Genomic DNA, 11227 nt, shown 5'->3' with positions numbered 1-11227 from the left:
ACCCTAACCCTAACCCTAACCCTAACCCTAACCCTAACCCTAACCCTAACCCTAACCCTAACCCTAACCCTAACCCTAACCCTAACCCTAACCCTAACCCTAACCTCCTAACCCTAACCTTATCGTTGTCGTTGTCGTTATTATTAATTGTCTCCGACGGACCAGCTTCGCAAAACCGACGGGTTTTACTATTTTATAAAACCTATTTCGTTTCCGACGGGCCAGCTTCGCAAACCGACGGGTTGTCGTCGTCGTTATTATCGTCTCCAACGGGCCAGCTTCGCAAACCAACGGGTTGTCGTTGTCGTTATTATTAATTGTCTCCGACGGACCAGCTTCGCAAAACCGACGGGTCCCACCACCCTATATAAAATATTTCGTCTCCGACGGGCCAGCTCCGCAAACCGACGGGTTGTCGTTGTCGTTATTATTAATTGTCTCCGACGGACCAGCTTCGCAAAACCGACGGGTCCCACCACCCTATATAAAATATTTCGTCTCCGACGGGCCAGCTCCGCAAACCGACGGGTTGTCGTTGTCGTTATTATTAATTGTCTCCGACGGACCAGCTTCGCAAAACCGACGGGTCCCACCACCCTATATAAAATATTTCGTCTCCGACGGGCCAGCTCCGCAAACCGACGGGTTGTCGTCGTCGTTATTATCGTCTCCAACGGGCCAGCTTCGCAAACCAACGGGTTGTCGTCGTTATCATTATCGCCTCTAACGGGTTAGCTTCGCAAAACCAACGGGTTTTACTACTTTATAAAAACTATTCTATTTCCGACGGGCCAGCTTCGTAAACTAACGGGTTATCGTTGTCGTTATTATTAATTGTCTCCGACGGACCAGCTTCGCAAAACCGACGGGTCCCACCACCCTATATAAAATATTTCGTCTCCGACGGGCCAGCTCCGCAAACCGACGGGTTGTCGTCGTCGTTATTATCGTCTCCAACGGGCCAGCTTCGCAAACCAACGGGTTGTCGTCGTTATTATCCTTTCCGACGGGCCAGCTCCGCAAATTGCAGGGCCCCACCACCCTATAAAACTACCCTAAGTAGGGCGGGGCCGCGACCGGCCAATCCGGCCGCGCTGTCCTACGTGAAGCCGTCCTACGGGAACGGGCCCGTGCGCGACGCGAACCCTACGCCAACCGGGCGGAATAGGGCCTAGGGAGTCACCGGGCTCTCCTCCTTCATTTAGAGCAACACTCCTCTCATCACCACGCATCTCCGTCTTCCTACCGTATACAGGACCTTGCGCTCGAATCGCATCGTGAACCTGTACACAGCTCTCCTGCCGAGGTAGCCTAGGTAAAGTTACAACTACCTTCGCCTTTTACATAAGCTTTATCCAATAGACTTTAAGCTTAATGGAGCCTTCGCCAAAATAATTTCATGTACCACACAAACTCATAAACTTCGGTAGGGAACTGTCGTAGCCCTCGATCCGCTTTTTTACGCAATTGGCACCACGATCACCACGCCTTTTCTATCCTATTTAATACTCTACTCGCAATACCCACTGCGTTTTACATTGTTAAGAGGTAAGTTAGTTCTTATAGTTCGTTTCTATCGCCACTACCACCACGGCCAGGACCACCACGGCCAGGACCACCACGGCTAGGACCACCACGGCCAGGACTACTACGGCCACCTTAACATTTATATATCACCACACTTAGGTACCTGGATTGTAGGAATGTAATGCTGACCGAGTTTTAGATGTATTATTTAGTTTCGCAACTTTAGCCGACGTTTATTTTCTATTTATAGCTAGGATTACCACCACTAGGACCACCACGGCTAATATTAACGAGCTTACAGCCCGAGTCCGTGGAACAGACAACTCCGGACAGAATAACACCACTTATGTTTATTTAAGAATTAAATTAACACAATTAAGACCACCATAACATACTTAAACTACTATATAGCTACCCTATAGCTACACTAAAGCGATTAAGACCACCACGGCTAGGGCTATTAATCCGCTCCTTACGCAATTAGCACCACGATCACCACGCCTTTTCTGTCCTATTTAATACTCCACTCGCAATACCCATTGCGTTTTATATTATTGAGAGGTAAGTTAGTTCTCATGGTTCGTTTCCACCACCAGGACTACCACTACCAGGACCACTATAAAATACTAGAGCTACCCTGTAGCTACCCTGTAGCTACCCTGGAGCAACTAAAACAACCACGGCCAAGGCCACTACGGCCAAGGCCACCACGGCCAGGACCACCACGGCCAGGACTACAAAAAGGTCAACATCCACGAGCTTACAACACGAGTCCGCGGAACAGACAACTCCGGACAGAATGACACCACTCATATTTGTCTAAGAATTAAATTAACACAATTAGGACCACTATAAAATACTAAAGCTACTTTGTAGCTACCCTGTAGCTACCCTAGAGCAACTAAAACCACCACGGCCAAGACTACCACCACCAGGACCACCACCACCACGATCACCACGCCCTTTCTATCCCATTCGATACTCCACTCGTAACACCCACTGCGTTTTACATTATTGAGAGGTAAGTTAGTTCTTATAGTTCGTTTTTATCGCCACTTCTTCCCATTACCACTAATGCCCGTCTATCTACTATCCACCTTAACATCCACATATCACCACACTTAGGTACCTGGATTACAAGAATGCAATGCTAACCGAGTTTTAGATATATTATTTAGTTTCGTAACTTTAGCCGACGTTTATTCTCCATTTACAGCCAGGACCACCACGGCCAGGACCACCACGGCCAGGACCACCACGGCCAGGGCCACCAAGGCCAGGACCACCAGCACCAGGACTACAAAAAGGCCAACATTAACGAGCTTACAGCCCGAGTCCGTGGAACAGACAACTCCGGACAGAATGACACCACTCATGTTTGTCTAAGAATTAAATTAACACAATTAAGACCACCATAAAAAACTAAAGCTACCCTGTAATTACCCTGTAACTACCCTGTAACTACTTTGAAATCTCCCGCACGCCGCACTACCCTTCTTTTACCGGTAAAGAGAACAAGAGTTACTCGAGTCACGAACGTCGAACGGAGCAACTCCTTTAATGTTCGCTTCCCTCATGGGATATTTGGACATAGTCGAGCTTTTTATATAGCTACCTTAAAATAATTAGGGCCACCACGGCTAAGACTACCACGGCCAGGACTACCACGACTAGGACCACCACGACCAGGACCACCACGACCAGGACCACCACGGCCAACATTAACGAGCTTACAGCCCGAGTCCGTGGAACAGACAACTCCGGACAGAATGACACCACTCATGTTTGTCTAAGAATTAAATTAACACAATTAAGACCACCATAAAAAACTAAAGCTACCCTGTAATTACCCTGTAACTACCCTGTAACTACTTTGAAATCTCCCGCACGCCGCACTACCCTTCTTTTACCGGTAAAGAGAACAAGAGTTACTCGAGTCACGAACGTCGAACGGAGCAACTCCTTTAATGTTCGCTTCCCTCATGGGATATTTGGACATAGTCGAGCTTTTTATATAGCTACCTTAAAATAATTAGGGCCACCACGGCTAAGACTACCACGGCCAGGACTACCACGACTAGGACCACCACGACCAGGACCACCACGACCAGGACCACCACGGCCAACATTAACGAGCTTACAGCCCGAGTCCGTGGAACAGACAACTCCGGACAGAATGACACCACTCATGTTTGTCTAAGAATTAAATTAACACAATTAAGACCACCATAAAAAACTAAAGCTACCCTGTAATTACCCTGTAACTACCCTGTAACTACTTTGAAATCTCCCGCACGCCGCACTACCCTTCTTTTACCGGTAAAGAGAACAAGAGTTACTCGAGTCACGAACGTCGAACGGAGCAACTCCTTTAATGCTCGCTTCCCTCATAGGATATCTAGACATAGTCGAGCTTCTTATATAGTTACCCTAAAATAATTAGGGCCACCACGGCCAAAACCACCACGGCCAGGACTACCACGACTAGGACTACCACGACTAAGACCACCACCACCAGGACCACCACCACCAAGACCACCACCACCAGGACCACCACCACCAGGACCACCACGGCCGAGACCACCACGGCCAACATCAACGAGCTTACAGCCCGAGTCCGTGGAACAGACAACTCCGGACAGAATGACACCACTCATGTTTATCTAAAAATGAAATTAACACAATTAGGACCACCATAAAATATTAAAGCTACCTTGTAGCTACCCTTTAGTTACCCTGTAGCTACCCTAGAGCAACTAAAACCACCACCACCAGGACCACCAGGACTAACACCACCAGGACCACCAGGACCAGGACCACCAGGACCAGGACCACCATCACCACCAGGACCAGGACCGCAAAAGGCCAACATCAACAACATGAAAGCCGTAGATTTCACTCTCGACAACGAGTTAACAAAGTCGATACGAGAAGAATACATCGAACCGGGCTAAGATAAAAAAGAAACTCAACTAGAACCATTAAGAATAAGACCACCATAAAAGATTTAAGCTACCCTGTAGCTACCCTGTACCTACCCTGGAACAACCAGGACCACCACGGCCAGGACCACCGCGCCGTTTTAAACCCAAAGGCCGACTCAAACCCGTATTCCAAGATCCATCGTTAGAAAGGATATCGCCCTCGAGCGAACGTTAAACGGAGCAACGGCATAAAAATCGTAGATTTTATATAACTAGGACTACTAGGACCAGGACTACTATAAAATATCAGAGCTACCCTATAGCTACCCTAGAGCTACCTTGGAACAATTAGGACCACCACCACCAGGACCACCACCACCAGGACCACCACGGCCGAGACCACGACGGCTAACATCAACGAGCTTATAGCCCGAGTCCGTGGAACAGACAACTCCGGACAGAATGACACCACTTATGTTTATCTAAGAATTAAATTAACACAATTAGGACCACCATAAAATACTAAAGCTACCTTATAGCTACCCTGTAGCTACCCTGTACCTACCTTGGAGCTACCCTGTACCTACCCTGGAACAACCAGGACCAGGACCACCAGGACCACCAGGACCACCACGGCTAGGACCAGGATTAAGACCGCAAAAAAGCTAACATCAACGACATAAAAGCTCTAGATTTCGCTCTCAACAACGAGTACACAAGGTTAATACGAAAGCAATTCATCGAACCGGGCTAAGAAAAAAATAAAACTCGAAAAATAAAGGCTAAAAACACGACAATATAATCGCTCGCCACGTCGCGAAAGCGTTCGTAGCAACTACCCCGTCTACCCGCCGCGTTCGGCAAAGCCACCCGGTATACGCTTCGTCGCTCGCGTCTATATCGAACGCTTCTCGTACCAGCCTCTGTAGCGACTGGCTCGTCCCGACGAGCATCGCTACCGGGAGCACCGTGTCGATCCACGGACACCCGCCCCCGGCCACCCCTTCGCCCTCCGCTCCTGTACACCACGCCTGCGGTAGCCCACAGCGGTAACAGCAGCTATACTCGCCGAATCGCAGCTTCTCTCGCCACGCGCTATACGCGGCCGCCGGGATCGTACGGCACGACGTAAATGCGTGCGAGATTTTTTTTAAGCTCGGCCGGCCGTCCTCGTTGTTGCCACTTTATAAAACAGACCGGGCATTTCCCTCCCCGTACCTCGTCTAGCCAACGTTGTAATACCCGGTCGGCCTCGTACTTCTGCCGGTACCACCGCTGGAGCCGGCCCTCACTTAGACTTAGGCCCGGGCCCTGACCCGGACCCTGTCCTTGACGTTCGCAACGGTCGCACGCGTCTCCTCGAACCCCCGCGCAGTCTAGGCCCTGCCCGTCGAGAAACGTCCCCAGCCCTACCCGCCGGCAGTCAACGCTCTGTACGAACCACGTCATCGCCTGCCGGTTGAGCTGCTCGACGTCGCTGCTCTGCGGGGCTTGCCACGCCGCCCGCCCGTCCCAAACGACGACCGAATCGACCGTCTCGCCCTCCCGCCGCCCGCCCCGGCCCGTTTGCTGCGCGAAGTCGACTAGCCCGTACGGTAGCCCCGCGTGTACCACCGCCACGATCCCCTGGACGTCGACCCCCGTCCCTAGCCCTGTCGTAGCCGCGATCCAGTGGTTGTCGGCCTTCCTTTGTATCCACGCCTCGAGCCGCGCCTGCCGCGTTGCCTCGTCCACGCCGCTGTGGTAAAACGCGCAGCCGACCTTGTCCGCTAACGCCTCACACGCTTGCTGGGTTCGGCAGTATATCACCCCCTTTTCGTCGTCCCGCCAGCGGCGCTGTAGCCGGATCACGGTACGTACTACCTCGTCCTCGACCGCCGTCGGGCCCGGCGTAACCGTCGTAACGCGGTATCGGATGTTCCGCTTCGTCGTCGGCGCCCGTACGATCGCGGCCTCCTCAGCTAGCATCGCCTGCCGGAACGCGCGTTCGAGCCGCACCGGCAGCGTCGCCGTGAGCAGCACCACGGGGCAGTCGAACCGGTGGAGCTCCCGGAGCTCTTCGAGCCGCGGCCGGTACGCGGCGTCCATCAGCACGGTATGGCACTCGTCGACGAAAATACGCCGAAGCAGCCGCCTCGCGCGTAAGCTGTCCGCGTACGCGAGAAACTCGCTGCTCGTCGCGACGTCGGCGCTTACGACGACGAGCCGCGCGACCCGGGCTTGTTCGTCGCGCCCTTCGACCTCGGCCGGCTGCCAATGTAAGCAGTCTAGCCCGGCGTCCGTTGCGCGCCGCACGAGGTCGTTAATCAGCGCGGTAAACGGGACGACGACGAGACTTACCCCCGCGTGCATAGCGGGTACCGCCGGCAACAAAAATAGTACGCTCTTGCCCGCACCGGTAGGGAGCACAACGATTAACACGGCGTTTCCTTTTAGCGCTAGCACCCGACGAGCCGCGTCTTCCTGCTCCGCCGACCGCCAACGCGCCCCGTTGCCTAGTAGCGTTTTAAGCGCGCCGTCGGCTTTTTGTTGCCGCCGTTCGGCCGCGGGGTCGGGCGTAGGTTCGGACCGCTTCGCCGCCGGCGTCGTGGCCGTAATAGGATCTTCGTCCGCTTGCTCGTGCGTGCTGCGACGTCGCTTTTTCGGGGCTTCCTCGCCGTGGCCGCCGTGAGAATCGACGCCGTTCTTGCCGTGAAAATCGACGCCGTTATTGCCGTGTTCGAGGTAGCGGTGCCAGAGCCGGCTGATTTCGCGGAAGTTCGCTACCATCTGCGGCTGGAGCTGGTTCGGGAACCGGACGTCGACGGCGTAGTGCTGCCGCGCTACCGCGCTGCCGTGCGTGGCCTGCAGATCCCATACCGATTCGAACCGCGCCCCTTTGCGTGCCTCCCCCGTGGCCGCGTCCTCGACCGTCGCCCCGTCGCCGCCCCGGTCGTCGTCGCCGGCGAGATCGACCTCGAGCTGCCGCACGACGAGCCCGCGGACCGTCCGCCCCAGCTCGATCGCCACGTGCCGGTAATCGGCCACCGACAGCTCGACCCCCACGTGCTGGCCCGTCACGCGCACGAGCTGCTTGCTGAGCTCGGCCGTCTGCCACGCCCCCACCCGCCCGTCCCTCCAGAGTAGCGGGGCGAGCGCCGGCGCCGCCCCCTGCACGCCGGGTTGCGTCTCCACGAACCGCTCGAACGGGAGCAGCCAGACGACGTACGCGACCATCATCTTGCCGAGGCGCGCCGGCAGAAACCGCGCCACCTTCCGGCCGATGCCCCGGATCGCCTTGTTCTTATCGCGGTCCGTCACGAGCATAACTTCCCCGTCGAGTACGAAGACGTTCCGGAGCAGCTGCTGCGTATCGCCGTGCCGCAGCGTCATGATCTCCGGGCCGCGGCCGGGCTGTCCGCCCCAAACGTGCGTGTTCACGAGGTGGGCGCGCCGGAAGGCCTGGAGCCGGCCGAGCCACTCCCGTACCGGTCCGTTCCGCCACCGCCGTCGCTTGCCGTCCCACAACGCCGCGCGCGCGAGCTCGGCCAGCCGCGCGTGGCCCGGCCGCAGCCAGCGGTTCGCCTCGTGCGTCGCAAACGACCGGCCGGCCCCTTCGAACATCACGGTATCGACGACGCGTGCGAGATCCAGCGAGGCCGCCAGCGCGCCCCAGCCGCCGAAGCAAAGCTCGCCCAACAGCGCCTCGGCCTCGTCGACGACGGCGCACGCCCCCTGCCGGAACGCCCCGAGCCGGATCCGCTGGCCGAAGTAGTACAAGATCTCCTTCTCCGGCCCCGTTTCCCACCGCACCGCCGACGTCCCGCCCTCCTGCCGGCGGAACCCTTTCCCGTACGCCATCCAGCGCACGATCGTGCTGACCGGCGTGTGCGAGCCGTCCGCGAGCCACGCCCGGTGCTCCTGCTTAAAGTGCTCGACGGCGTCGACGTCAACCGCCTCGGCGTCGTCCGGCTGGCCTTCGAACGCCGCCTCGAGCAGCAACACCCGCCCGCACCAGAGCAGCCCCGCGAGCTGGTTCGTGTAGTTCTTCGCCGCCCGCCACGCCCGCCGCTCGACGTCGATCCCGAGTACGGCGGCGAAGTGCAGCAGCGGGCTCTCGAAAATCCGGCCCCCGAGTTTCTGCTGAAGCGAGTAAACGCAGAACTGGAAAACGGCGCGGCCCAACAGCCCCCGCGCGTCCCGGCCTTCGCCGTCGGCGGCGTCGTCTTCCTCCTCCTTCTCCTCTTCCTCCTCGAGCGCGTCGACGACGTCGGCCAACGCGTCCCACTGCCGGTCCGCGAATCGGACCCCCCGCTGCGCCTCCGCCTCTTGGCGCCCGAGCCCGTGCGCCCGCACGCAGTAGCAGAGATAACGCTGCCAGTACCCCCGGTACCGGGTCATCGTGTCGGCGTGTTCCTTCGCGCGGAACGGCCGGCCCGCCGGCTTGCTCGGGTCGATGCTCTCGAGCCAGCGAAGCGTCTCGTGCGGGACCCACGCCACCCGCTCGAGCGACCGCGCCACCTCGCCGTCGAACGCGCCCGCGAGCCGCGCCAGCCGCGCCTGCTCCGCCCGCGCGCCGCGGTCGCGTAGTTTCGCCCGAACCGCCCGCGAAACCGGGCCAGCGCTCGCCTCGTACAGCGCCACGAGGTCCTTCCCGGCTAGGTGCCGCGCCCAGCCCATCTCGCGCACCCAGACCGAGTCGCCGTCGAGTCCCGCGGGCGCTTCGGCGACACGGCGTTGCGCCGCTTCCTCGGCGGCTAGCTGCGTGCTGTACGCCGCGAGCATTTGCTCCCAGCCGTCGCCCGGTTCGCCGCTGCCTTCGCCGTCCTGTTTCTCTTCGTCGTCGTCGTCGTTATCGTCGTCGTCGTCGTCGTCGTCGGCGGCGACAATCCAATACCGCGCGTGCCGCCCCGGCGTATACGACTGCAGCGTGACCCGCGTCCAGCCGGGACTCGTACGCCCGTCCGCCGCGTCGGCGTGCGGCGCCTTTCGGGCGTGGTGCCGCATGTTGTTGTAGTTTACCGTCCGGTACGCGCACCCATCCCGCGCGCACGCGTAGCCGGCGAGCCGCGCGAGCCCTTCGACCGCCGCGCCCCCGTCCGCTGGGAGCGCGACCGTCGCGGGATCGCGCGCGCCGCCCTCGACCGACCCGCATCGCGCCAGCACCCGCTGGAGCCGCGCGCCCGTGAACCGGTGCCGGTTGCGGAAGTGCGCCGCCGCCGCGCCCACGCCCACGCCGCACAAGAGGCAGAGCACGACCCCTCGGGGCCGGTCGAAGGCGACCGCCGCCTGCGCGCCGTCGTCGTCGTCGTCGTCGTCGTCGTCGTTACTGTTGTCTCCATTCGGGGTCGCCATGTCGTTTTTTTTTTTTTTTTTTTTTTCTGGCTTTGTTCTTGTTGTCGTTGTTTTGTTTTTGTTTTTGTTTGTTTTTTTTCTTTCCCAATGAACCAAGCCGAAGAAAAAGAACCACACCAGCTCGACCACGCCGCCCCAACCCCAACCCCACGTGGGCCCCCCCGGGGGCGTGCGCGCGCGCCAATCGACGCGCGCCGTCCTACGTGAAGCCGTCCTACGGGAACGGGCCCGTGCGCGACGCTTACCCTACGCCAAATGGGCATACGTTCACGAAGAACGGCCGGTGGAATAGGGCCTAGGTTCTTTTAAAACGGTTAAATTAATTAATAGTTTATTTAGGATAATAAAAAGAATAATACGACGAAGTTTAAAGAATTATATTAAAATTTTAAAGGTTCGGAAAAAGGTTTATTATTATATTTATAAAGCTTGCTTATATAGTTTATAAGTTTATAATTAAATTATATTAAGCGGTTTTAATCCGAAAAAGGCCGGAACCTTAGTTTTAATAAAGTCCGTATTACGAATTAAAGTTAAAAAAGTAATTCTCGTCGAAAAAATCTTAAATTTATTAGCCTTTTTTTATTTAAATAATTTTATAACGACGTATAAAAAAAGAAGGTCGTTATAAATAGTTATCGGAGGTAGATGTTTATAACGGGAAAAATAGTAATTATATTATTTATTTACGTAGCGCGGATATGTTTTATTTAAAATAAATAATTTTATAGCCCGTTAAAAACGAGTGCTTATTTTTAATAAAACCGACCTTTCCGTTATTATATTCTTTTCGTTTTTTTTTTAAATAGCGCCATTTTATTTATAATTACTAATATTATTATAGTCGACGCCGAGTAGTTTTACGAGTTTACGGCCTCGTATAGGCTGAGTAAATAATTTCGACAAGATACGGAATAGTGGTCGTAATTATTAAAAAGCCCCGAGCTCGAAACGGACCTAAAGAGCCTAGGGGTAGAATCGAAATCGTTATTTAAAAAAAGCCTTTACGGTAATAAAATTCCGGCGGCCGCGGTTTTACCCGTAATCCTCGAGTTAAAAAAGAATTTTTAATTAAATTATAACGTAACAAAAAAGTTTACGTTTAACGAGCCCACGGCCGTATTTCCTATAATTGTTTCGATTAATATATCTATTTTTTTAATACTTACGCTTATTATACTTACGCCTGCTACACCTGCGCTTACTATACCTACACCTGTCACACTTGCGCCTGCTACACCTGCACCTGCTACACTTACACCTACTACACCTACACTTACTACACCTACGTTTACTATACCGATATTAATTTCCCCGGTTACCTCGTCGGCGAATACGGAAATAATAAACAGCGAGGCGGCCTCTATTATATAAAACTCGGATACGATATAAGCGCCGAGCCGTTTATTAATTTCCTCGGTAAAAAAAAACGCCGCCGGGTT

The 11227-nt window shown here is 55.0% G+C and overlaps 2 protein-coding genes across 2 annotated transcripts; one reads left to right on the top strand and one right to left on the bottom strand.

The window, feature by feature from the left end:
* Window positions 1-3703: 3703 nt before the first annotated feature.
* PG986_003829 (uncharacterized protein) lies at window positions 3704-4481 on the top strand (the record flags this gene model as incomplete). Its single annotated transcript, XM_066840051.1, has 3 exons — window positions 3704-3717; window positions 3971-4142; window positions 4248-4481. The coding sequence occupies 3 exons, from the start codon at window positions 3704-3706 to the stop codon at window positions 4479-4481; spliced, it is 420 nt and encodes a 139-aa protein (XP_066705115.1).
* A 1065-nt stretch (window positions 4482-5546) lies between these two features.
* PG986_003828 (uncharacterized protein) lies at window positions 5547-9785 on the bottom strand (the record flags this gene model as incomplete). Its single annotated transcript, XM_066840050.1, has 1 exon — window positions 5547-9785. One exon carries the CDS (start codon window positions 9783-9785, stop codon window positions 5547-5549), a length of 4239 nt encoding a protein of 1412 aa, XP_066705114.1.
* Between the last annotated feature and the right edge of the window lie 1442 nt (window positions 9786-11227).

The sequence above is a fragment of the Apiospora aurea genome (genome assembly GCF_038362705.1).
Source record: "Apiospora aurea strain CBS 24483 chromosome Unknown utg000002l_segment0_segment0, whole genome shotgun sequence".
Taxonomy (NCBI): domain Eukaryota; kingdom Fungi; phylum Ascomycota; class Sordariomycetes; order Amphisphaeriales; family Apiosporaceae; genus Apiospora; species Apiospora aurea.
The sequence above is the reverse complement of the archived record's forward strand: the minus strand, read 5'-3'. Positions and strand labels throughout refer to the sequence as shown.